General features: G+C 37.9%; 1 protein-coding gene across 3 annotated transcripts in view; it reads right to left on the bottom strand.

Annotated features, from left to right (window-relative positions):
• Nucleotides 1-27,878, bottom strand: part of LRBA (LPS responsive beige-like anchor protein) — a gene marked incomplete at its 5' end in the record, with an annotated part of 363,200 nt that overhangs the window by 27,063 nt on the left and 308,259 nt on the right. For 2 of the 3 annotated variants that reach the window (XM_083862452.1, XM_083862453.1), the window contains 6 exons: nt 231-398; nt 3,837-3,992; nt 7,315-7,377; nt 10,109-10,301; nt 13,437-13,526; nt 27,606-27,773. In XM_083862452.1, coding sequence (XP_083718578.1) covers nt 231-398; nt 3,837-3,992; nt 7,315-7,377; nt 10,109-10,301; nt 13,437-13,526; nt 27,606-27,773 — 838 coding nt within the window. The remainder of the gene's footprint in view (nt 1-230; nt 399-3,836; nt 3,993-7,314; nt 7,378-10,108; nt 10,302-13,436; nt 13,527-27,605; nt 27,774-27,878) is intronic. The other variant, XM_083862454.1, reaches the window with a different exon arrangement.

The following is a 27,878-nucleotide window of genomic DNA, read 5'->3' as shown; positions in this document are numbered from 1 at the left end:
TGGGTTAAAAGTGAATGAGGCTGGAGAAGGGTTACTCTGCCTCATCAGTTTGGTTATGTGGGGTGAGCCCTGTTGCTTGCACTGGAACCAACTAGAATGCCTCATATGTGATTGCAAGGATTGTAAGGTGCACGTAGCACCCTACCTAAAATTCTATCCTATGAAGTGTTGCTCAAGGCATTTTGAGGCAATCTCCTCATAAACCAGGGGTTTTTTTTGTTTTTTCTTACCTCTTGGGTTATCACCGATGATGTTGGTTTTGCCATTCCAGTACCAGAGCAGCAAGGTCGCATCCCGGGATCCTGAGAGGATGTAACAATTCCCTCCAATGTAGGACTCAGAACGAGCCAGACAGGTCACAACATCCCAGTGGCCAAACACTACTTGCATCAGTTTACCTGGAACACAGCAAATGGATTCTTTAAAAACTTTCCTCTTATTCTAAGACAAATTAAATACATTATGAAGTATTTTAGAGATAATTTTTTAATCCAAAAAATAAAGAAGGTTCAAAACAGAACACAGTGGGGAGTACTATTTTTTTTATTATTTGGTGGAGATATATTTTAAAGTGCAGTAGTCCATACAATCCATACAAAAAACCACTTGCGGTCTCTCAATATTATATTTTATTCCAAAGTTGAACTGGATTTGCTGAAGCCCAGCAATTGCAGATCTTGAGGAAGCACAAAAAAAACCACACACACACTTTTCTCATGCCCTGACTCAGCCCCTTCATGTAGCAGGGGCCAGGACAAATCCTGCAGCAATGACACAAGGAAGTGTGATGTGTGATGCCTCCAACGTGTGACCCTGGCTTTCTCAGCCCAGATGACCATGCATCCATTTGTGCTTCAGGCTGAATAAAGAATGAGGAGGAACAGAAGGCAAAAAAAGTGATGGCTTTGGAAGAAATGACAAGAGAAGCCAAAAAAAGAAACAGGAAATACAGACTACTGTGTTTCTGAATATAAATAAATAAAAATAAAATTCAATAAAATGTGCTGAAAAGCATTTAAAAAATAGTAACACAGATCAGTGTTGGGACTTAAGCACATTTTAATAAAATATTTTGGTGCATGAATTAAAAACTATTGGTCCCTTAATATGGGTAATAGGGAACATTTCACAGCCTCTTTTTACACAGTACAAAAGCACTGTATAAGTATCTAGCCACTAAATAACAATTATTGGGAACGAAAGACTTAAGGGAGTGCTGAGAAAAGAACAAAAATAGCGTTAAGAGCCTGATTTATAACAAGATCAAAAAGGTAATTGCATTAAAGTGAAGAAAAACCAGGAAAAAACCAAGATATATATATATATGAATATTTACCAAAAAAAGAGGGGAAACTACTCCAGTAACGAAGAAAAAATAAAATAACAAGATGCAATTTAAAGGAAACCTGTACATCAGATTCAAAATCAAACAATGGCAAGATTTATCAGGCCTCCTCTAAACCTTCCAAGGGAAATTGTGAGTTGAAGGGCTACCACATGAGCCACTTCTGAGTGGGCAGGGCAAATCTCTGGCTGCACTCTTACTGTGCACACCCATCTTGTACCGCAAGGGTAAGTAACTCAGGGATCAAATAATTGTGTGGAATATTTTTCAGTTGTATTGACATTACCTGGGATAATTTATACTTCTAGAATACGAGTTTATGCTATAAACAGCACTGAGTTATTCAGGTCTCCTCAATTATTTCTAATTTTATAGGTTCTGTTCTAGAAAACAAGCATTTTACAAGGTTATTTCTGCCTGGATAGTTTTATTTTGTCACTATGCAGCCTAGGATTCAATGAATTTCATCAAAACAAAAAATAAGATTTTGCTATTTTATATTGCTAAAAACAATAAATGACTCATTTCATAAGAGTTTCTCAAACTTTCCTGTTCCCTTTAACATGAGCTGCCTCTCTATACAGTAATATCAAACTTTTCCATTTGCACTCAGATATCCATTTTTGACAGAACAAATTTTCTAGTTAAGGTTTTATTTCACAGCTGCGCTACAAATAATTAAAAGAGAAATAAGACTCAAGTCTGCAGTACTGCAGCTAAAACACTGTCTAGAAGTCATTCCCACTGCTGGAGGAAGGTTTTATTGTATGTCTGCTATATTGGCTGGGCTGAAAACCCATTATTTAAGTTGAAAGTATTTCCTATTAAAAACAAACAAACAAACCCAAGATCTGATAGGAAAATGGTTCTTTTTTTTCTTTTTTTTTTCTGTGCAAGTGCTAAAACGTAATTGAATTCAACACTTGTGATCATTTGCCTTTATGCATTACTGATCACATCATCTTTTCCCCTTGATGTTCTGCTGATTTCAAAATATTTCCCTACTATATTCTCATTACAATTTGAAGCAAAGTAAACTACATCTGAATTCACTTCATTTAAGCTAGAGTTGCTATATTGACAAATAGAAGAGACAAATCTGAAACTTTTCTGACAATGGTATTTTGGTTTATACCCTGACTGGGTATGGTAGTAAGAAGGTGCCTGGTGAATCTGCCATACACAGAGGAAATAATTTAGAGATATTTGTAGTTCAGATTGATACAGGACAAGGCTACCAAAACCATACAGGTTCCTTCCATAGGTGTAAAGTAAAATACATCCTTTGATATAACAGAATTATTTCTCTATTCACTTAAATCAAGAATACACACTGAGTATTTATTACTGCTAGCTATCTTTCTGAAGATCCACTTTCAATTCACAATTTTATGAACATTTATTTTCATCAGTGAGAAAATTAACCTAAGAAAGGTCTAACAAGATGTCTGTATAATGAATTGTGAGCAGTCAATATTACGTAAATGGAACTTCTCTTTTATACTTAAGGCTTTAAAATTGTAAAAATGACAGAAATACTGAAGTACGCCAAAAGATCTAAAGTCTTGATAGATTTTCACGAAAGACCAGTCTGTTTTGTAAGACATTTTGGTTCGCCAAGTGTGAAAAACACTGCTAACTAATATATTTAAGAAACAATGACAAACATATAGGATATTCCTTAGGGATTAATAACCTACTGGAAAGCTTGATGGCACACACACATTAACCACACTGGGTCATTAATCCCAAGGAAGTACCTTGCAGTTAGGTTGCTATTTCCATTATAAGACAATGAAAGGGAAAAAAATCATACCTAGTTTTTCCTGGGGTTCCATGGATTTTAAATTCCTGTAGCTCCTACACTGAAAGATTTTTTTCTATTTAGCATGACACATGCATGACTTCAATGGTTTGGACACACTCCAGCTGACAGACTAATTTAACTGCTGCCCATTCTATTGATCAGTTTATGTTATATAAAAGAATTCAGTGTCTCCAAATCAATTCTTCTAGTATTGCATAGCTTTCAAAGGCTTTCATAAGTATTCTTTCACCAGATTTCAAAACTTGTCTTCTTATTCTAGGGTACTTGCCTATATTTCCTGAAAAACCTCAGTTTTCTTCTGCTGAAAACCAACCAGAGTTAAATTCAAGTAAATACTTTAGGAATAATTAACTCTCCGGGTATGCCAGGCTTCACACAACCTCTCACCTATGAAAACTACAGTGTAAGAGCAGGCATCCCTGTCCTAAAAGTCTGAAGAGTGCAGCTCAGTCTAAACCAGAGCTCCTTCTCTCACGTTTGTCATCATTCCACAAAAATGACAGCACACAATACATGGCAGCAGTAGGCAAGGAAAGATTTAACAAATATTAATGGGGCAATAAATGAACACTCCACCCTTCATCCTTTATTTGAAATAGTAGGCTGATTATAGACAGGAAAAAAAACCTTCTAGGCTGTTTCCATATTTTAAAAATACGTTACCTGAGTCAGTAGAGTAAACACGGAAACTCTTGTCCCAGAAGCCACAGACCAAGATGAAACGATTGTCTGAGGTGATGACAAAACACTGGGAATGTACCTGAATGCTTTGGTCTAAAAGGTCAGTGATTTGCCTCCTGTGCATACCTGTATTGCTGGCTGAACACAAAAACATACAGACCAAGACATTTTAGCATCCCCATTCACAGAACAAAAGCACAATTTAGAAACTTACATTCACACCAATACATTCCTCACTTCTGTTATTTGTGGTGGTGTTTTTTTTGTTTTTTTTTTGGTTTTTTGTTTTTTTTTTTTTTTTTTTTTTTTTTTTTTTTTTTTTTTTGTGTGTGTGTGTGTGTGTGTGTGGTTTTTTTGTTTGTTTGGTGGTTTTTTTTGTTTGGGTTTTTTTTTGTTGTTGTTGTTGTTGTTGTTGTTTTTTGTTGTTGTTGTGGCAGGGACATTTTCTTTCTAATTCTACTATAAAATACTCATTACACTTCTGGGAATAATGCTAATTCCTTGTAGTACATATTCTAAAATAGAAGAAGAAATCCCTTTCAAATGCACCTGAGAAATAAATGAAAGATTGCACATAGGCAATGGTACACAGAAATGTAATAAGATTCCTTCCCTCCTTCTTCTACTATAAGAAATTAAAAATTACAAACAAAGCAAAGGAATGTAATGATAAAACAATACACAAACAACATAGTGCTTCAAATGCAGAACACAAAGGATCACGATTTTAAATTGTACATCAGTTGTATTTCATTGCAAGCACTGCCATTTAAAAAAGAAAAACAGTAAACATCACTACTGTTTACATTTTTTAAAGCATGGCACAAAAATTAACCAGCTTGTCTCCACAATTAACTTTGGAGTTGGGAGAAATTATTTGCCCTATTTTGATCACTTAATGTTTTATTTCCTGAGATACTCCTGCACCGGGAACCCACAGAATGGACAGGAATCAATTAGTGAACACATTTGTCATATTATATCTTGTCCTTAGATTGATAAGGTGTGCATATATATACATACATATGTAGGTCCCATACATATATGTCATGAAAATCCTACACTCTAGGAAGAACTTTCAGTGTGCTTTGTTCCTGAGAGAACCTGGTTTCCATCCCAGGCAAGTAATTTCTCCTGGGTTTGTCTGCCAACTGCTTGGAGCACCATTGCTTCCATCCAGGCAGTCTTCCAGACCGACCTCTGTCCTGGTCCTGCGCTCTTCTTTACTCTTTCTTCTTTCACTCCTTTCCAATCTCACAGGTCAGCTATTTCCCAAGCCTTGGGCTTATTCCATTTACTCTGTATCAAATCCTTCCTTTATTTATGCTTTTGCTATATTTAAAATGTTGATACTGTCTTGCCCATAAGGGCAGCAAATAATTTAGCAAGGTGCTGCCACTTGTTCTCTGCAGGTAACACAAATGTGGCCTTCACTGATCTTGAGGCCACTTCAAGAGTAACAACACCACGTTATAAATGCACAGTGAAGTGCTCTGTGTGACAAAATAGTAGCAAAGGAACCTCAAAAGACATGCAGATCAATTAATTCAGTGAGAATAAGGCCTTCTAAAAACTTCATCTCAAAAAGAGGTCTAGGATCTGTGTCATATCAGACGTTGCTGTTTCATGTCTTCCTGTGCACTGGGAAAATGAGGAGGGCAGGAATCCCTCCTTACAACTAAGACAGCAACAAGATTCCTGCTATAACCATAAAAGTGTAATTTTGTGGTCCTCTTAGGTGCCATTTCTAGGTAAATGTGTCTAGCCACAATTAAAATCCTCTAATATTACCTACATAATTACTTGCTTGCACCCAATGATGCTACTTAGCAATGACAAAGAAAGCCTTAAACCTTTTAAACTATGTCCAGTGTAATCACAAGGCTGATTTGAGATCTGTTGTAGGAAGAGAACATTAAACCATTTTTCACAATGTGACCATTAACTTTAAAGGTCTTTGTATCGATGTGATTTGGGGTTTTTTGCTGTAATATTTATTTACACTTCTAAGATGCACTTGATAGAAGGTTTTAAAGCAGAACACACATTTCCTGTTCCAAACATTTTTTGGATAAAATCTGTTTCAGGAAGGAAAGGAGAGTTACAGCACGTGTCTGCCTCATAATAACTATTGCCTTATTCAGATGAGGATTGATTTCAGAAACTTTGGAAAACCACTTTAATTTTATCAGCTCTATAAAATGGTTTCATATGTCCCCACTGTTCCTGGTTTAATTATCCTAGAGCTTTACCCAGCAAAATGGACACACAGGAAGCGTCTGTATCCACAGACAAAAATATCACACTTCCTACTGGGATGTGCACATCAGTTTTGAAATGAATTCTCACTGGCTGACAGACCTGTCATTCCAACCTATCCACAGAACTTCATCTTAGCTCTGCTTTTTCCATGCTTCTATAATTGCCCCACCACTTCTCTTCCAGTTAAACCACCCTGAAACAGCTGGTTTTCAAACTAAGCTCAAAGTCCAACAAAATTAATGGGGGCACAGAATCCTGTCTTCTTTGCTCCCCTCCTACAGCCAGTTTGTATTTTGGTGATAGGTACTTGAGTTTTTCTTTTCTCATCATGTTTAAGGTTCCATTCACCATGCTACAGACTCCAAACATACACTCCCCAAAGTTGGGCCTGTAATGAAAGAACTGACCAAACCCTAACCTTGCTAATAGAAAAATCAGCTCTATATAAACTGATAAAACCTCTGTAACAAAAAGCCGTGAATTGCATCTATTACACTGAGTCATTAAATAAAGGAGAGACATTCGCCAACCCCTTTTTAATAAAAGAAAAACACACACAAATTTAACCAGTGAAGCTGATCAAAAGATGCAATACCCTTGAAAAATGAATACTAATATCTCAACGCTAAACCAGAGTGGGCAATATATTTCAACTTTGAAACCACTTTGCAATTACACATTAATCCCCTCAGCCTGAACAGCAGGTCTATGAAGAAAGGATTGATCTCCTTTAATGATGAAACCCTGGCACCATGGTTTTATTTTTCACAACACAGTGCAGTTAAGAACCCCACTGTTATTATGAAAATTTCCTCAGCAAAGGAGCTCCATCACATTACCAGTGCACCGATTCATCATAACGCGCCTCACTCCTGCTCATCAACAAGTCTGAGTGATGAAAAGATCCAATATTATCCTGACAGTACTTCATGCACATTCTCAATCACACATTATTACAGCATCCATATTAATTTTCACTGACACGCGTCCTAGGCCTGTTCAAATTAGGCAAACCAACGAGGGGGAGTTGATGAAATACCAGCATAGCCACAGCTCATTGCATTCCAATTTGCATGCAAATGGTTTATCAGGAAAATTCCATTCCCAGCAACCAGCAAGTGAAAAACAACCGTAATCTACACTTCAGGGCCACCATACAGAGCTTAATGAATCGCAAAGAGAGAAGGAAGTGACAGACCTATGAGAGGATCGATTTCCACTGGCAGCTGGTAAGGCTGGTCTTGTACAGCACCTTGATGAGCTGGAATTCAGAAAAGAAGATTTTAAAACTTTGAATTTTTATTTTTTTTTTTTAATACATGAAGCCACATATATTTTATGAATCAAATCTATGCCCTTTTTTTAAACTATTCAATATTTTTCTGCATCAGTTGAATGACAAACAAAAAAAATCCAGGTGCTTTTGCAGGCTGCTTATTAAACATTTATTTTAGATTAGGGCTACTCTGAATGTATGCCATCAGCAGCAGCTCTGGTCCTGAGCCATAAGCTCTAGCAGATGCTTTACTGGCAACCTCTCCTGTAGCAACAAAACAAAATTAAGTGGTAAAGAGGACTGAAAACAAAATGTGACAACCATCTGCTGACTGTAGCAAATATTATTTTCCTCTTTACTTTTTAAAGCACTGCTTTGAACATCTGAAGCACAAAGGACATTTTTTTTCAAAAGTCAGCTTATGATGCAAAGAGGGAAATTTCATAGTCATCTTGTAGTCACCCAATATTTAAGGATTCATCCATCACCAAAACCATTTATTTGCAAGTTTGCATAGAAGTTAATATATTAATTCTGCCAACCCACATTTCATCTGGGCACCTGGCATATCAGTAAAATGCTTATGTAATAAATTCTCTTGCAGGGGTAAAAAGAAAATCTTTTTTTTCCCCACAGCTTCACTACAAAGAAACAAACAAACTACTCCCCAACATCCCACCCCCCCACCCCAACAGCCCACAATACTTTCTTGGAAGAGAAACAAGAAATAAAGACTAAATGCTTACACATATGATTTTTCTACCTACCATCCACAGCTTAATAAAAAAATTAGAGTCAATACAAGGATTTCCTAAATAGCTGATTCATAGGTAAATTCAAAGTTCTACTGCAATGAAACACCAGCATAGAACAAAACATGAAATCTATGTGATGAAAAAGAGCGTCCTGCTGGTTACCAGTGCCATTAGATGTCAGCAAAGCCACCAAATTCATATTCAAAGGCAGGAATGGGCTTTTTAATTACACATTAGTGACAACTGGTCACTTGGCAACTTAACTTTTTTATCATGATGCCTCATTAACAAAGACAATGCTAAGCCCCCAGCAGGGGATATGGAGCAGTAATGATACCTGCTCTCTCATCCTAGGAGATCCCATTTTGGTATAAAATTGGAAGTCAACAATAGCAAAGGCTCAGAAGTCCTCACTCAGATATCTTAAGCACAGTACTCTATTAACAGCCTGCAACTGATGTGTGCTCTCACAGGAGTGGGGTGAGGTGATTTTTTTTTGTTGGGTTTTTATAGTTGGCTTTTGTTTGTCTCGATCTGTGGGTTTTCCTGCATTCTTTATAAATTGCAAGATGAGTGTAAAATGCCTCTAAATGAAAAAATAGTGACTCAAAAGCACAGCTTACTGCCCTCCCTTCAAGAGGTGAGGGAAAAGCCTGAAAAATCTGAAATCAACTCAAACCAGTTGATTACTCCACTCACCAAACTGGTTGCTTGCCCACAGATCAACCAGCAGAATTGTGTTCAAATCAAAATCAACTCCTACCACGTTTGAATATTTTCTTTTTCCCATGACTGTTGTATGTTCACTAAGGCCATTTTTTAAAAGCCTTGACTATTATATGTCCATAGTCACACATCCAAGGTAAGAAAGGATACTGTCATTCTCCTTTCAAAGAAATCTCGGGAGCCCTGTAAATAGTTCTTGCTCACAATGTGTTATCTTACACAAGTCTCCCTTCCCCCCTTCCTTCCCACCTTTCTCTTGAAGCATTTCTCGGGAGGGTGAAATAATACATAGATGTTTCTATTTGAGAGGTAATTTGTAAGAATTAGGAATAAGTGTGGGAGTCATCTGGCTTTTTTCAAAAAGTAATCACAGACCATGGGTCAAGATTTCTTACTAGGAATTTCAACCATGTAAGTGTTTCTCTGGTGCAAATATCTTCTATTTAAGTTATTTGAGTACAAGGTCCTTTCCCCCACTCTTTCTTAAAAAGCCTTTGACCAAATATACTGCACTGCACTGAAATAAACTTCCTTTGATGGCTTGGGCCTAAGACTGTCATAGTCAAGGAAAGGAGGATGGATGCCTTTAAGATTGGAGAATATTAGAATTAAAAGCAGAATTACATTCTCAAGTACAGCACACTTTTAAAAGCAAATTAATTTTATTAGTTGCTGTGCAAACAGCTGTTTTGTTTTCCTTTCATACTGACAATACATAAGCACCTACACAAGTAACTTTGCGATGTTTAAGATAAGACTTCTCACATATTTTATTTTCTAATTCTCATGGAGCAGCCTTAACAACAGAATATGGAGTTTATAATCAAGAAAAACTACCAGAGAAGATTTCAGGCAAGTTCTACATGCTTTAAAGCTGCCTTTAACATGATATGGTTTAGGCTCCCAACAGACAGAACAACAAATTTAAGAGGAAGAGTGTGCCTTTATCGTGACCAAATAGTGATAGACTGTTTTTGTCTCCCTGCATGGTGCCTGATAGCCTGGAACGCAATATATTGTTTTTACAAACCTTTGGTGTGCTACACATCTCGCTGCAATAGCTCAGATTACCTTTCCAAGGAGAAACTAAGCCCACATGTGAAGAGCCTGCTGTGTCAATGAACTGGACTTGCTTTCTCCACTTTAAACTCACAACAGTGCTGTGGCAAACTGTGACAAGAGAAGAGCTGCTGGATGGCAGGGGTCTCTCAGGCTTCTTGCTTTAAGGTACTCACCAGGGAGACTGTGCCACTTGTTGACAGCAAAGAGCCTGTTTGCAGTGACCGTGATGACGGCGGGAGTGGCCAGGCCGGGCTGGGTGTTGGCGGCCACGTGAGTGACCGGGGAGTTGGACGGGAACTTGAGGACCATGATAACGTCCTGCTGGGCCTGCTCTGTGAACATCAAGGGGCTCTGCAGGAGGAGATACTGTTGAGTGCACACGACAAGAACCCAAATACACGGGAAAAGAGAACACGGGGAGAAGAAGAGACAGGACAAGAGAAGGAAGATTGAATTAAAACCCACGAGATCCAACAGAAGCTGCAGTAGAAAAGCAAATGCAACAATAGTGGACAGGCTTGTGCAAATAACCATTTTAGGCAGAAAACTCTGCATATACCCTATTAATCTGAGGGCTTTGTTGAACACAGGGTGTCTGTATACAGACTTTACTACAGATCACAGCAGATTAAACTGAAAGTTTTCAATTGTCTATCTCTGCCAAAAGAATTCTCCTTCATCTCTGCAGAGACAGTATGTCAAAGAAAGCAATGCCAAACCAGGAGGGAAACACAAAAAAAAGTGAGCAAAAGAAATTCCTGCTCCCAGAGATTGTCTCAAGTTGCATTAAATTGGCAGACTGTAATTCTTTACAAGCCAGATGAGAACATGAAAGCACATTAAAATAAACAGATACACACATACACTAGATATATGTTCTGTATATATTTCTGGTGTACAAAAATAAGATTTATGAATGCAAAGTAGAAGACTTCACTGCAAATGTGTTTCAAAGGACAAACATAATTAAATGCAGTTGTAAAGAATACAAAGTGAATGTGATTACAGACACTAGCCTGCGTTGTTTCCAGAAATGCTGAAGGGAGGGAATGAATCCAGACTCTCATCATCAACATAATTTTTTTAGGTTTTAGTTTTTTTAGTTTAGTTAATTGAAAAGTTTATTAACTTTTTAACTAAGTTCTCTAAGAATCCTCAAACATCAAAACAAAATATTGAGAAGCATAGATCTGGATATCAAATGTGAGGAGAAAAAGCAACACCTAATGGGTTTATGACTGCATGGTGCATCTGAAAAAAAGAGAACCCCACTGAAAGGCAGAGGTACAATCATCCTGGTCAACAGTAGCCACATTGCTCAAGTATTTGTAATTTTCTAATAACCAAATTAGAATACTAATGAAGTGCCCTTGGCTATTTTCCACCTGCAATATTTCATTACATATATGTGTATGTAAGTGCACACATTTAATGTATATTTATACAGAACTAATAAAAAAATTAAATACATTTGCATTTTTATTATCACTCCTTTTTAAAAAGTTATTAAGAGTACTTAGAAAAACATATTGCTCTATGAATTCCTATTTACAGTCTTTGCATAAAGGTGTAAATAAAAGCAACTAATAAGCTACCCAGACCCCTTCTGAGCAAGTGGCTAAAAGCCAATCAATATTATGAGTTAATCCTCCCTGGATGCTCATTCAATTAAAGGTGTCAGTAATGCCTCATCTGATGTGGCCTCAATTAAATCCAGCTATCTGATGGTTGAAAACACAAGGGGATACAGCAACAGCAGCAAAACCAGACAAATAGGCAGGCTTCGTGTGACTGCTAATTACTACACCTGGTGTATATTATGGCTTGTGCACTTAACACAGCACGTGGTAACTTCCAATTCAGCTGTATTCATGCACACAAAAACAAAACTCAGTAAATAATGCAACTAGAAATAATTCAAAATTATGACGGCAAAAATATCCTTACTGTATTTCAGCTCCAGGAATACTTTTAAAACCACTTAATATAGTGCTATTATGAAAACATGTATTAATACCCACAAAACCAGCAAGTGAAGAACTAAAGGGGTTTTTTTTCTGGGTGTAACCCAGCCCAAAAAACCACAGGAGTTAGAAACAGCTAACTTCTTAGATTTTAACTTCTTCTATTACATACTAAATCTTCACTAATTCAGCATCATGAAAAATATTATGATAAAACCACACAAACTGCTTCCTGGTATCAAATTTATATGTTTATCCAACAATGGCTCTGACTAACACATCAATAATCAACTTCTCGAGTTGCTCCTCTTCCTGAAACAAATCCCTTTAAATTCGAGCGAGTGCTCAGTGCGTGGCACCATGACAGACATCACACATATGGCAAGTGGCTGCATGAGGGGACTGCCTGGGCTCCCCAACATCCCTGTTAGCAGGGCTCTTCTGGAACACACACACAAATCCATGCAGGGTCTGCTGGCCTGGGAGCTGGGCGTGGGGCACAGGCAGCTGAGCAGCTCTCAGGTACAACCCGTGATGCATTTGAGAAAGGCCAGTAGCTCAGTTTGTCAGGGAAGTTTACACTTCTGAGACTCCTGCATCACAAGGTTTGTTAGCTACTTTGGAAACATTTCATGTTTCTGTATAATTTTTAAAACCTTCTGCACTTCAGATATGTTTCAAAATTAATAACTTTAGCCTGCTTGAGTAGGCTAAACAAAAACAATATTTTCTTCTTGCATGTCCTATAAGACATGTCTTTTCTTTTTTTATATTGCAGTGTAAAATGTCCATCCTAACAATAAGGGAACACAATCTTTTGAAAACCTTGGGAATTAGCAGACCATTTGCTCCACTTGTCAGAATATCACTTAACTTCCTTAGTTCTGGACCTATGACAACACAAATGATATTTTGAGCCCAAGGACTGCACACAACATGATATGAAAAGTAATCAGTAATAAAATAATAGTTTGTATAATAAAATTATATTAGACACAAGTAGAGGTAAAAGGGAAAGCATGTTAATGCTCACTGCCTGGATTTTATCACCCTAGCTTTACTGCAAAACACATTTAGTCACATTCTTTGCTATGTAAGTTTCAGCTCATGAATTCCTAGTAATCCCGGTTTTAGGGGAAAACCTATGCCTGGGGGAAAAGACAAGGAAGTTCCACCTCCTAAATCCATGCTTCTTGGGGAATCTGCCAAAGATTAACTAAATTGTCTCCACGATGACTGGCTCTCACCTGTACAGGTATGGTATTAACAAAATCAACTGATGAAGTGTTCTTAGATTACACTGACAAAAAAAAAAAAAAGCCTACACTAGAAATCAATGCAATCCTTTCAGCAATAAATAAAAAAATAGTTAAGCACTGCATACAACTCCTACCAAATCGTAACTCATCTGCTGCTTTTAATAACGTAATTCCACAACCACATAAAAACAAAGTGAAAAGTGTCCAGGTCTGCAAAGGTAAGATGGCAAAGGAAGTGAGCACAATGGCAGGTCACAAAGAGTTAACGTGGCACTTACCACCTGCATGGCAGAACTTCTTGGAGGATGTGGTTCTATGAGCAGTTGGGAAGGGGTCTGTCCAAAACTTCGTATTTGAGCTTCCACAGCCTGGAAAAGGCACAGGCAGGTTTGCATGTTAAGAGGTGCTAATTACAGGCAATAGAACCATAACTGTCACCTGAAAATGTCATTCCACACTTCTGGCTTGTTTCATGTTGAAAATCAACCCCGTGTGTTCACTGTGGGGCTAAGTGCTTGGCACTGGTACTAAGAATGAGGTAATCATTTTAGTACTGTGGATGCTATTTCCATGAGAAACTCTGCAAAACCTCATCCTGCTCAATGATATTAAACAGAAACAAGCTATTACAATCAGAAACCCTCTTTATTGGCTCCATTTTTCCTTTCTAACACTAGCTTATCCTGTTTGTATCATAACTCAAAAACAAAAGTTAACTTTTAAAAAGTTTCTGCAGATATTAAGTGTTGTACATTAAACTCCATTGCTTCATTTCACCGCAGTAACTGCAAGGAAAGCAATACCAAGCTTTTATTCTTACTTCCAGGTTTATTTAAGAAGAGTATAGAATGTTAGGATGCATTAAACTACCAATAGCAAAGCTATGGGAGAACATGAAGGCATAATACGAGGGGTTTTTTTAAAGTTTCTCTGTACCATCAGCAATGCGCTTGAGTACTTTCTTCATAGGAAATACATGAAAATATTATGCTTAATGATTTCTTAAAAATAATTACACTGAAATCTGTGAACTTATACTTCTTGCCCTAGGCATGTCTAGCTAGTTTTCCATGCTGCCACCTCTTGTCCCACTGGTTTAAAGATAACATCAAGCAGCCAAAATTCAACAAGTTACTTCTTGTCAGGTTGGCCCCCTGCACTCTTCACAGAAATAGGCCAACACTACAGAAAATCTCAAATCATTCAGCTCAGTTTATATCTCTTTCATTGTGAGCTGAACTAATCACCTTGCCTTTCCTGTGGGCTAGCAGGCTGCACATGGGCTGATGCCTCAGGTATTTTCCCCTAATTCTTCTTTTTCACGGTTCAACCTTCCTCAATGCTCCTTACACTTACATTTCCTGTTCTATTTTAGCCACTCCTTAAATTTTTGAGACAATGGAATAACACTTATGCCGACCTTATTCCTACAAACAACTATTTTTATATAATTATTAAGACCATTAGTAGGACATTCTCCGGTTACAGAAATAACAAAGCCAAAAGTAAAATGCACCTGAGACCTTAAAATAATCTTCCTCTTGATAGTAAACACACTATCCAAAACACTTGACCTTATTATATTTGGCAGGGCTTTTGAAACATCTGAACCCACCAGAGGAGGAGTTGAAATTAGTCCGTGAACAGATTCTAACACTCCTGCCCACTCTGGGAACAACCATGATCTTCAAAGAACTGGTGAATAAGTAAGTTATCAAAAAGCTGGCTGAAATCTGACATACACACAGTGATGCAGTGAGCACTTTTTGAGGAACAGCAGTATCAGACTCAAGAAACACTAAAGCTCAGTGAGACCACATGAGTCTCCTTCCTGCTGATGAGACACGCTACATTAAAATTCAAATCTGGGGGCTTGTGACTCAAGATATCAAGGGAATCACAAAAGCTTTGAGGTCTCTTAAGACATGAGGCATTAACAAAGGAACTGGTCAGCAGCCTTACCCACTCAATAAAATGCTGTTTGTTTCAAAACATCCAGATTTTAAAAAAATGTGCCTAAACTTACTTGCAGATAAGAGACTAGCAAATGGGAATTCTGCATTGAGAGTAGAACCAGAAGAATATCTTGAAACACAACTCCCATGCATTTCCTTTAGAACTGAGAATATATAAAGTAAGGAAATAATGAGCTTTAGATTTATTAATTTCCTTGTATATTGACCTATGATCAATACAGACACTTTCATTCCCAAATGTTCATGTTCAGCATTTAAACAGTGTCAGAATTTTTATCTCAACCTTGAAATCTGGTATGTCTTTTAATTCCCAATGCCACCTCTGGAAACCATACACTCTTACATAGTGCCAGTAGTGAGGGAAAATGAAGCACAATATATCACATATTGATGCACAGTATTTCAAATACATTCATCATTACAAGAGCCCAAACTGGTATAAAACAAGTATAAAATACCCTACTCAACCCACCAGTCAAGAGGCACTGTCTGTTTTCACATAGTGTCTCTCAGACCTGGTGAAGCCGCTGACCAATGGGACAATGATTTTGTTAAACCCTGCCTCACAAAATCAAAAATTCTCCCTTTTCAGTCTTAACAGACAGTTTCTACATTACTGTTTATGATCTAGCTTGAATTTGTGATTTACAGTTCCTGCACAAACAAGTCCTTTAGACTCATTAGGTTGTAGCTGGTTGTTCAAAAAAATACGAGAGCCAACAGTTCCAGGACTGCTACAGCCCCAAATACAATCTTTCCCTTTTAGACAGTAGAACTGGGAAAAATCCATATTCAGATCACGTCATACCACAGGTAACAAGGTTGTATAAACCATCAGATCTGTACACAGAACATAAAGGCACAGATACTGGTACTTGTACTCGTCTTTACTGGTATCTTCAGAAATCCAAAAGAAATTTGAAGAACTGTTGAGTGAAGGCAACAACACTTGGACAAGTATGTCTAGACAGAGTGGCTAGACTTCAAAAAAAAAAAATCTTCTGCATTCCTTCTGGTTACCAAGAAAAAAAAAAGTAAAGGTTTCTTTTTTTAGCTTCCACATTTTGTAATAATGACCAAGAGAGTGTACTAACAACCCCAAATGGTTCCTTCCTTTTCCCAGATTGTATTCAAAGTCAATCCAGATGTCAGCTCCACATTCTGATGTCTCAGTCAGAAGGATCACACACAGAAGGATGCAAGATGACCTCCCTCTGTCAGCAGAAATGTGATGATGGAATCAATCCCCATTCTCTCAATTTATGTAACAAGAGAAAGAGCCACCAGATGCCACTCAGACTTTTGTTCAAACTCACAAAGAAAATGAGGTAGGACCAGGGAATCTTTTTCTCAGAGACAGAATTAGTATCTGCTTTGAAGAAAAGAACCTACCACTAACCTGAGAAAATACAGTAAAATGCCCATCAGTCAGAAAGTCATCATCCACTTCCTTTCTAATGAATTATAGCCCAGTCTCTAACTCAGCTTTCTTGAAAAGAAGTATTACCAGCATCAGTCAGTATTACTAAGAGACAGACAGCTCCTCCAGCATTAGAGGAAGTGCATGTGTTTTCACACTGCTGGATTCCTCTGGAGCACACAGCCATGCAGATGATTGTATGTAAAAATGTTTGGGAAATTTGCACAACCAGTTTCACATCTATTAAGGGCACCATATAACTAGTAAGGCATAACTTTTGTTTGAAAGACATTTTTAGCTGGACAAAATCTTATTGCCAAAAGCAAGATGTGTGGCACAAAGTAAAACATAGTATCATTTCACATTTTATTTCACTGTTCCTCAAATACCTCAATAAAACTGCCTTTTTCTTGTTAATCATCTACAACCCCAAATTTTTGGTAAGGCCAGAATCGTTCCAGATGCTGCAACAAGAAGTAATAAAATGAAACAAGGTAAGCAACCCTTTACAATAATTCACACAATATGCATCTCAAACATGTTCTTATTCGACATTATGTTTTGGATGTTAATTATTTTAGAAGGATGAAAGCCATAGGCAAATTTCAGAAGTCCACATTTATCTGATTTTATCCATTCCTAAAAAGCTTCCTAGGTCATCTCCTCTTCTCTTGGGGTGTGGGAAGGGGAAAAGGGGAATAGAGAAGCAAATTAAAAGAAGAAAAGTAAAGAACTTGAAAACTTGGCTCAGCTATAACATAGTTCCTGGCCACTGTTTAGTATGGCTATTTTCAGTCTCTGAACTTACCCTCTCATCTAACTGTGAAGAAAGTTAATTCAACAGTATGCAATACCCACCAAATACGGCTGTAAATTTTTTGGGAAGGAGGGTGATGGGGAGGTTGAACATATGGATGCAGTTAAGGTAAAAACAGATGTTTGTTACTTTTCTTTGCAGCAACACTCAGAAACTAAGTCAAAATTGCTTTTTTTTCATGTTTATGTCTGAAAGAACTATAAAATTAAATATGAGGGAGGGCGGGTGCAGGGGGAACTGCAGTGAGTGTCACAGAGAAAGAATGAAACGGTCTCCAGTTTTGAACTCAAATCCTCAAATGAAGGCCCATAACAGTTAAAAGGCAAGACATACACCATTTAATTCCAGATTTAAAGACCTTTAAAGGGACTAGCTCAGAGTTGCTTTCATCATGCCTCTTCAGACACAAAACACCAAACTGTCTGAGGAGTCCAGGAGCACAGCACACCCATGTTAAAAATGCATGCCTTGGTCTGAGGGCACAACAAGCTACAACCTCCCTATTTGCTACAAAGAGGCTGCTCTCAGCTCCTTTAAGATCTGAACAAAGTATTCTCTGTTATTTCCCAAATCCCTACTATTTAGTTGCCAAACATTTGAAACCCCAGGTGAAATAACAACATGCATTGTAATACACATTCTTTCAGCACACGTGTCAGGGACAGAGAACGTTTTGGGTTCATCCCCCATCTTTCTGCCCAGTATTTATGTCCAGTAAATAATAGCCCTTGCAAAAGTAATTACTTTGGCTCTCTGCCGCTCCTACCTCACTCTTCAATATTCAAAAAGGTTTACACACATGTTCCTCAGTGATTTCTATTGGCTTGAGTGATATGCAATTACAACTACTTGCTTTCCCCTTCCTTCCACCCAGATGTTGCTTTAGAGCATCAGAGAACACAGACTGTTTGACAGGTTTCCCCTCAGACAGGGAAGTAGAATGGCTCAGCGGCCGACCAAGGAGCTGCTTTCCCCATGGGACAGTGATTAAAATCAAGCTCCGGTAACAAGTGATCAGAAAAACCCCTCAGACTAGAGAGAGCCACTTACTTACACCCCTACAGGAATATTCTCAGTTAAATTCCTCTAGGACTACAGGAACAGATAACACCAGCCAGAGACCGAGCACAATTCACAACAATAGATAAAATTGCTGAAAAGAGGCAGAAGATTATAAAGAGAAGCTCTTTGTAGTACCATCTCCCTTGTTTCCTAACAATCTCCATTAGATCAAGATTGTGAAAAATGGGCAAAATGCTTTTCTGACACAGGCAATGTATATGCTGGCTGACTGTACACCTGCCCTGGGGATATTGCACTACACTTGACCCAAGAAAAAAATACAGCACTCAAATGTTAGTATCATAAATTCACACACTCCTATTTGCTATTTTAAAAATAAAATGAGCAGTCTAGTTTCTTCATGTCAAACCAGAAAATCATTTCTCTTGTTTTGACTTCACGAATCAAACATTTTGTACCGAATGACTTCTACATTTTGTTTTCTCATTGCACCACTCACTTAACATGCAGATTTAAGAAAATTGTCCATGCTAGCTTTGAAATCTAACAAATAGCAGGGAAGAGAATGGAGCAGAAGAAAGGCCAAGGAAAAGACACTACGAGACCAAGAGTTGCCTATTGTTCTCTAGGTACCATTAAACCTGACTGCAAAATGCTTGTGATGTACCCTCTGCTAACCAAGCAGAAGGCAGAAGGTGCCTGTTGCTGCCCACTAATGCAGGTATAGATCCAAGGCCAGCCCCTCAGGGTTATGGCTCCAGAGCCAAGCGTGGGCAGAAATACTGTCAGCAGCCCACAGAGGGGGGTCTTATTAGAGCACGCGAGCAACTTGGGATGGAGCTGAAAGCACACAACCTTTGCCTGCTGCTTTGTGTTAGTGAGGTCTGTAACAAAACTGTGGGCCTCATTACACAAAAAAACCAACAGATACATGGAGAAATTAAACCCATCAAATAGAAATTAAGCTTTTTTTTTCTTTGCTCTTTGTACCTTCCTTGCAAGAAATATATCTACTGTGTAATATTTTTCTTTGCTTCTTACCACCCCCCAGTTTCCAGTTCTTCTGCTTGCTGAGAACACCAGAGTTGTCTGGAGATTGGTTACTGGTCTAACCACTTGTTATTTATAAAATCCAAACTACTACAGATATATGGAGGGGAGGGGGTTACCTTAAGCAGGATTAGTTTGTTCCCCTCAGGCTGTTTGAAAGTCAATACATGAATAATACATTATTCTGTTCCCATCAGAAAAGTGGAGAAAGGAGAACAGCATAGGATGCCTTCCACCACATCTTTACAAACAAAAACACTAACCCAGCTCTTAAACTACATCAGGGAATTTTCTGTGAGAAAGAAAGAAAAAATGAAGTCTTTTTGTCCAGACAAATCAGTATGACAATTACATGGCACTCATTAAAGTAAAACAGGAAGTAATCACAGTTTGTGAGAATACAACTAGAAGCCCCTCAGGGCCATGCAAGTTGCTCCAATCTGAATATATACATTCCAGGCATATTAAACAGAGGCACAGCCTGGCCTGGCTGCAATCTCCAGCTCACGCAGCTGTCCGTCTACTGCAGCGTAATCCCAGCTGCCAATCTGAAAGAAACCAGTTAGTCAGAGCAGACACAACCAACAGAAACAAATGTCACTCAATAATGTTCAGAGGCACTGGGTTCATGGATAATTTCAAACAGTATCTCTGTCTGGAGCACTGATGTGCTCATTCAAAACACCTAAATCTTTGGCTACTGGAAAGAAGCAGATAAAAAACACTGGAACTACAAAAACAGATCTGGTAGTACTTCAAAGAGACTGACAAAACAAAAAGGGAAAAGAGTCTAAAAAGAGAGTTAAGATCAATTTAAGGACCTGCAAATAAAACTGGATTCACTACAAGCAAAAGCCTAAGCAGCTCTGGGATTAGTTTTTTTAAAATACTACAGTTTCTGTTTTATTTGAGCAGCACAACCAAAATTGCTTCCAATCTCCCTGTTCTGTGGCAGCTGAAGATTTCAAGAGAGCAACTCACTGCTTTCATTTAAAACCAATAATTATCACAGAGTAAGTAGTGGCACTGCCATGCACAACACTCTCAAACATCAATTTCTGGCATTATTTATTTGCTCCTCTAAATAGCTAAACAATCCCAAATTTTCTTGCATCAAACTTTTTCCTCCAGAAAAAAGCAATCAATTCCAAACTCTTAACATTCCACAGAATTTCCTAAACGTTGATGTCATCTCTATTTATTAAATAAAAAAGCTTCATTAAAATAAAACATTTCAATCTGAAGGAGGCTAATACATAGATGTAAAACCCCAAAATAAAGTGGTCTTTAAACTGTCTTCTGTGAATATCTTTCAGAATCTATAACATTTGTGAAAAAGAAATAAACTACACCTTTTGTTAAGCTATGAAATACAAGTATTTAAACACTCATAACTACTACCTACAAGACCAAATTTGCTGTTTCCAAACTATGGGTGCAGTGCTATCTCAGAGTTTTCTACTGCAACAAATGAACTTTTTGTATGAGCATGAGACTTGACTTTTAGATACTGCTTGCGGCAAACACCTCTGGTATGACCACGAGCTTTCTCACTCAAGCACCAGCTATTTATTAAGTATAACTAATAACTAAAATAACAAATTTTGGTAAGTAGACACCACACACATCTACAGCCACAGTGGGAACACTGATGCCCAGGTTAGACACTCTGGGCTGCAATAAGCACACAGAATGAAAACATTGCAAACAAAAATGTTTAGTTTCCCAATTTCCATGAAACCCATTACAGATACCATTTGGACAGCGTAAAGAGGCTGCAAATAATCAAAGCACGTTGATGACACAAAAAATTCCTGTAGCCTGTTCACTTCCATGTTTCTTTCAAGGCTAAATGACTTGGAGTATAACTGTAGCTATTACGTACAAGTATATCTCATCCTTTCCACATATGGAAGAGGAAAAAGTAGTTTAAAAATAGAAACAATTTATATCAAGAGGAGTTCTTTTTGAAGTATTATGAACATCACTTTTATCCATTCCTTATTTACCTTTCTATTACTCTTTCTTATTTAATGCTGGCCAACAAATATGTCAGCTAAGACTGATCATCCAGGCACAAATGAAAAACTAAGGAGCTCAGGGGGTCTCAAGACCTCTCTGGCTCTAATAGCTCCCCTAGACAGGTCAATCAAGAAGAGGTGAGGGAACTGACTGCACTGAAAATTTTTATCCCTTGAATTTCAATCAAAGGCTGAGGGAAAAAACCACCCAGAAGCTGAAGAACTAATTCACATGAATAACCTCCTTCCAAAAAACTACTACTTCCAGCCAGTTTTTTGAATCCTTATACATGGAGCATTTCAGTCCTAATTTAATTAACTCTAAAATAGCTCTCCTTTTCCTGCTGGATAGAGAAGCAGAAGCAGCAGGTAAAATTACAACCTACCCTGTAATGAAGAATAAAAGAGAACAACAAGGTCAAATATTTTTCTGGATCAGAACCCAGCTGAATATTTTTCATGTCTGTAAGCATTGCAGTAAATATGCAAGTTAAGACAAAGGGCAATAAATGCCCATTCATCATATCAAACTCCAGGCTGAATGGAACTAAGGGAGTGCCACACCTCCCAGATACCACAGCAAGCACTTGCTTATGCTCCTTTTGCTCATTTACTCCACCACCACAAACAGGTCACAGTGTGAGCAGAGATGAGAGAACTGATACAAACTGGTGGCAGGAGTGGTGCTCCTGTTATTTAATGCTCCTTTAACCAGAAGGAAATACTACATCCTTTCTTGGGAGAGTCCTGATGCCCAGACAAGCTGATTTCATTGAGCAGTGGTACCTGCCCTCAAAGGAGGCCCTGCCCCTGTTGCACATTCCTGCTGTGGGTACCACCCCAGGAGAAGACCAAGGCACGGGCTTGGATGCATTGCCAAATCCACATCTCCTTACTCATTAAATCACTGTGCTTCCTTTAAATTCAGCCTTAATTCCAGTTCCATATAAGGGTATTTTAATACAGATTTGCAATTAAAATTAGACCAACGTTAAACATTTATTTGGCTTTTCCCACTGTTCCTGTGCTGTACAACACCAAACATGCCATCTGTGCAGCACACTTCCAGCCAGAGACAATTCAAAGATGGTTTCTACGGTACTTTGAATGTTGCCTGCATGAATTTGTTGCTTACCCAATACAGCACATGGAAATTTACTGCTCTGTGACAGTTATTTTATAACCATTTTATCCTACATTTTAAAACTCATCACAGCCACAACAAAGACTGTTGCCCAACCTGCTAAATCCAGACTGATAATTTTCCCAACTATTTAGTAAATGTTAACTATGTTATACATACAAATCGTGTATATACTCCGTGAAAGATTCACTGTTGTCAGGATTCTCCAGCTGAGTTAGAGCTGAAATATGCTATTAACTCCCACCATGACCAGAGCTAAAGGAGAGGCCAAAAATGCTTTCTCTGGGATAAGATATCGGATCTGCTACTGCTGTCATGAAACAGGGGTCATGTAAACTAAACATTCTTGTAACTTCTTTTGGGCACAGAAGTCTTTCAAACTGTAAATACTTATAAATAAAATAAGACTCATAAGAGATAGACCCAAGATGCATAAAACTTACCCAAAGATATTAATTTGAACAACATTTAAAAGCTATTATCCATAAAATAATTAATCTCATATGCCTTGAAACTGAAAATAAAAGAATCATCTTTTTTATTTATGTAATCAGAAGTGGCACATTTAAATATCAAGCCGAATGCTACGTCAAAGCTGATTCTTCATAATTTTTGAAACTACTCAGTTCATATAGAAATGAAATATCATCAGTAGAAAGACAGGTGCCAAAAAAGTGGAGAAAGCTTCTTTTCTAATGTTAAACACCTTCATGTAACAGAAAGGCACCTTCTCTTCAGAGGAAGAAGTACAAAACAACGAAACTATCTAAGGCTAAAAGCAAATCACTTGATGTTATTAATTCAATGGGACTTATTCTTATGTTTTTAGAGCTATTATTGCTAATTTAAAAATTACTAGTCTTCCTTAATTGTTGACTTCAAAGATCATATTAGATGGGGATTTTTTTGGTTTTTTGTTTGTTTGTTTTTAACACAGCTTTTTGATAAGCATGGTATAAAATTCAGGGTGCTTCCTGAAGGGTAGGGAACAAATCCTATATATAAATAGAATTTGCACTTCCTGTACAAATCAAGGATGCATTCTCCAAATAATATTTCATCTTCCTGCTACTAGCTTTGTTTCTTTTCTTTGCTTTTATTCAGTGTTTACAATAACTTCATAGGGATATCAGTGGAGAAATGGACTTTTAAGTAGTAACTGAGGGCAGCCCACATTCACAATCATCCTTTGTAACACTAAGCCTAACACAAGAAGAATTTCTATTCTTCTGACCAACATGGATGAAATATCCACCAATCAGGCCTAGATACAAATTATTTTGTATGGATCATGCTTCAGCTCCTAATCAGTTACTTGTCTGAATGACTTAGATCTAATTCTACTTTTTTTTCCCCCCTCCATTCTTGGACAGCTATGGCAAAAAGAGAGCAGAATTTGTGATAAGAAGGTGCTGTGAATTCTCTCCAGAACAGCTGGATGACATTTGTCTGTGCTAAATGGCTCCTTGCCCCTTCCATCCAGGCAAAAAAAGAGCCCTTCCACAGCAGATCTTGTGATTGGGAGTTCCACAGAACAAAACATGGTGCTCAGGAGCAAGTCAACAGAAGGCAGTGACACAGCAGAGCTCTACTGACAAGTTTTCCACCAGAAGGATATTTACTGCTTTCCCACTGAACAGCAACTTCCCTCTGCAGCTGTCACCTCCTTCAGCAAGACACACAAGGAGCAGAGTCAATGACAGCACTTCCAAAATGCCTGGAGAGGAAGAGGAGGAGGAAGGAATGGTCTCTGCAGGTTGAGCAGTGCACCAGTATGCCAGCAGGGTTACTGGATCCCTTGCCTTGCTTCTCCTGGCTGCAGCTCCCTTCCCCCACTGGCTGCGACTCAAACCCTTCTCTCTTGATCTACACCCCTCCTCCTGAGATTTGCCTTTGAATTATGCAAGCTTTGCACTCCCCAGGGTTTTTCTGCCAAAAGGTAGCATGTGGCCCATGGTTAGCATTTTAGTTTAAAATTTTCTATTATGGCAGTCAGATCCTTTCAAAATACTTTACTCCTTTTATTCCCATAGGTAGAAAGAATGGCAGGAAAAAATTGTTCACAGCAGTATAAGAGGATGTAAATGTTCTACATTTTCAGTTAGGGAAAAAAAAGAAACAACTAAAGGTGGAATATGGTTTTAATCAAGTAGTTTTCCTTCCTAGACGAGTACTTCCTTCTTGTAATATATATAACCTGACTGCCTATAAAAATAAAGGTGCCAGTTGGAGCCATTTAGGAGACCTAAGGAAATTCTGCATTAACCTACACCCCTCCAGTCCTCAGTGCCTTCCACCATTGTTCTGTGTGTGGCCTCTTTGATGAGTTAGGTCACCAAAGCCCATGGATATATCTGCAGAGATACCTCAGAAACAGATGCATCATAGGCCTCTCATTGCTGATGTGGTCCAGGCTCAGCACTATCTATGTGGGGAAATGGCCACACTTTAAGCATTTGCTATTATTTCCACGTGATACCTAAAAGCCTCAATAACTTGCAGCTCTCAGAATATACAGGAGCTTCTCTCTGGTTTAGGTTTGCAAATCAAAATACTTTTTCTGCTACAACTGTCAAGATTTGAAGAACCAAACCTGAATTGTATCGAGAGAAAAAAGCCAAACTTATCATTTTTGAAACCAAGAAATCCAGTTTAATACTTCACTAATAAAAAGATACTAAGTCTGAGGTGCCATGCCTGCCTAAAAATACTGTTAATTGTCCACATCAGAAATTCATTTGGGCTCTAATTGGGAATTTGGTGGAGAAAAGAGGAGATATTTTCTGGCAAGCTGACTGAAGGAAAAAAATAAATGCTGATTGAAGCTGCTTGGCAGCACAGAATGTTAGCACAGGTCCTCAGGGAGATAGATTAGCAAGTAGGAAGAAGGTGAGGCTGTCAAAGGTGCATGATAAATTCATTTAGCACATAGATATAGAATGATTATGCACATAGAAATACACACAAACAGATTTTTCATTACTTTCATCTCCACACGTAACTAAAACCAGAGTAAGTCACCATTGGTGATGAGAGTCATTTAATTTCTGCAGTATCAGTATTGCATCAGAGCTGATCACATGTGTCATTTAAAATTACATCTACACATTTACATAATTAGAAATATGCTTTACAAAATACATGTAAATGCCAAGAGATACCTAACTAAACAGGAGACCTTTCACTGTTTTAGTGGCATGCTTAAGAATCCTAAATAAAAACATTCCAGTGGGCCAATCCTTCAAGCAACTCAGAAAAAGAGTGCTACAAGACACTATTCATTCTGCTGCCTGCATTCATCAGTGTGCATTTTTGACACCATCAGTAGTGCTTCAAAATTCTGCTGCTGCTAAGCTACTCCACTATTGTGAACTCAACAACATTGAAATTCTCCCTCTCCTGTCTTCATCTTTAGTCAGTTCAGACAGCGCAGAACAACTCAAAAATAAGAAACATTGTAGCAAAAAACAATAAAAGCATGAAAAATTCAGAATATTTGGTAACAAAGTGCCTCTCTGAGATGATCCACACTTCCAAGCATTTGTAACTTCCCTGGTCCTGAATTTATTTTCAGGCTACAACGTAAGTAACTCAGATCACAATAAATGTGATAAAGGAACTGTTCGAGAAAAATTCAAACTACACAAAAATTGTGTGTGGAGACTGCTACTTTCACTAGTGCTACTTCGATTATTATATACATTTTCATAAATATTATATTCATAATTCATAAATAAAGGTTCAGTGATGGTTCATTTAATAACAAAATTTAGAAAAAATTGCACACAATACCCAGCCTACATTTCAGCTCACACTTTAACCAAACACTTCAAGAGTCTAATAAATAGACCTAAAAGGTAAGAATAACTCCTTGCCAATGTAGCATGAGCAAACACTATCAGTGAAGTGAAAATACATCACAGTGAACATCTACTAGATGACTCTTGGTTCAACAAGTTTTCAAATGCCAGATGATGACATTTTTGCTAGTAAGCCACGTGTCCCAGTATCCATTTTCTGAGCTGAATTAAGGGTATTTATGTGCAACACATGTATTTTAGGTTTAAATAGACTAAGATGCAGTTTGCAGACTGATGGCAAGCCAGGTAATGACAACACTGAGCCATCACTATGGTATTAAGCCAGCCAGTCCCTTTATCACCTCTAAATAAAACAGTGGATAACATTCATATTGCTTTGTTTTCATGGACTCAGAATATTTTATAACAAAGTACTGTTTACATTTATTCTATAATTAATATACTTGCAGCTAAATTTGCTACCAATATAGTGTTTGAAGAGAGGACATAAAATCAATCAAAAATCTGTTTAAATCACCCCATCCTGCCCTTTTTTAAACAGGTGCTTAGGTGGAGGATGAAGAACTTTTAAACCCACAGTATTCTGTGAGGTACTTTGGCAAATAGATTTTCTGAATGATGCTGAGTCTGAGTAAAGTTCCTGATCTTTCCAATAACAAAATATTTCCTTTTGCATATGAAAAATACAGGCTAAGTTATTTTAACTTGATAGCCAACCAAATTAAAATATCAGAGGTTACAAAACTCTGATGTTTGATGTTTGCTGCATATGTGAGACTGCACTCAAAGAGAACTGCTAAAAGTGAAAAAGTAAATTCACAAGCACAAGCCACATCAAGGTTGCTCATGCCACTAAGATCCAGTATCAAGGAACAAACTGACTGAACTCAGCAGCTGAAACCATCCTTGAACATTTATTTTTATATTGGCATCCAGCTTGGGCCGAAATCCAGGTGCACAAAGTTTAAGAACAACTTGCATCCTTGTTCTATCAATTCTGCATGCTGTGACAACTGGTTCAAGCACCTTGCATTTGACTGGCCTGTGGCCAAACCACAAGAAAACACAAAGACATTGAACATTCACCAGAAGCCTGGAACAATGCGGAGTCTTTACAGTTTCAACACTGCAGTGGTTAATGAAGACTTTTCTGTATTTATAAAGTACAAACTTACCTCTCTCAGTACAGAATCTGTTATTGAACTTAAATTAACAGCTCCTTCGTAAGTCAAATAGTAGAATACATTCAGGGACCTAACAGCCTCTGGCCCTTGTTGTTTGTAGCCAAAAATCAGATCAATCCACTGGTGAAGCTGGCAGGAAACAAACTCGCTTTCTAACGCCTGTGGAAAAAAAAACACACACAAAACACAAAGTTGAGTTTGCCAGATAGTCATCATTTGGTGGTAGCAGAAACATTTTTGTTTTATAGCATGCAAAATTATCTT

This window comes from Zosterops lateralis, assembly GCF_965231275.1.
Source record: "Zosterops lateralis genome assembly, chromosome: 5".
Lineage (NCBI taxonomy): Eukaryota > Metazoa > Chordata > Aves > Passeriformes > Zosteropidae > Zosterops > Zosterops lateralis.
Note: the sequence above shows the minus strand (reverse complement) of the source record. Positions and strands in the feature narration are given on the sequence as shown.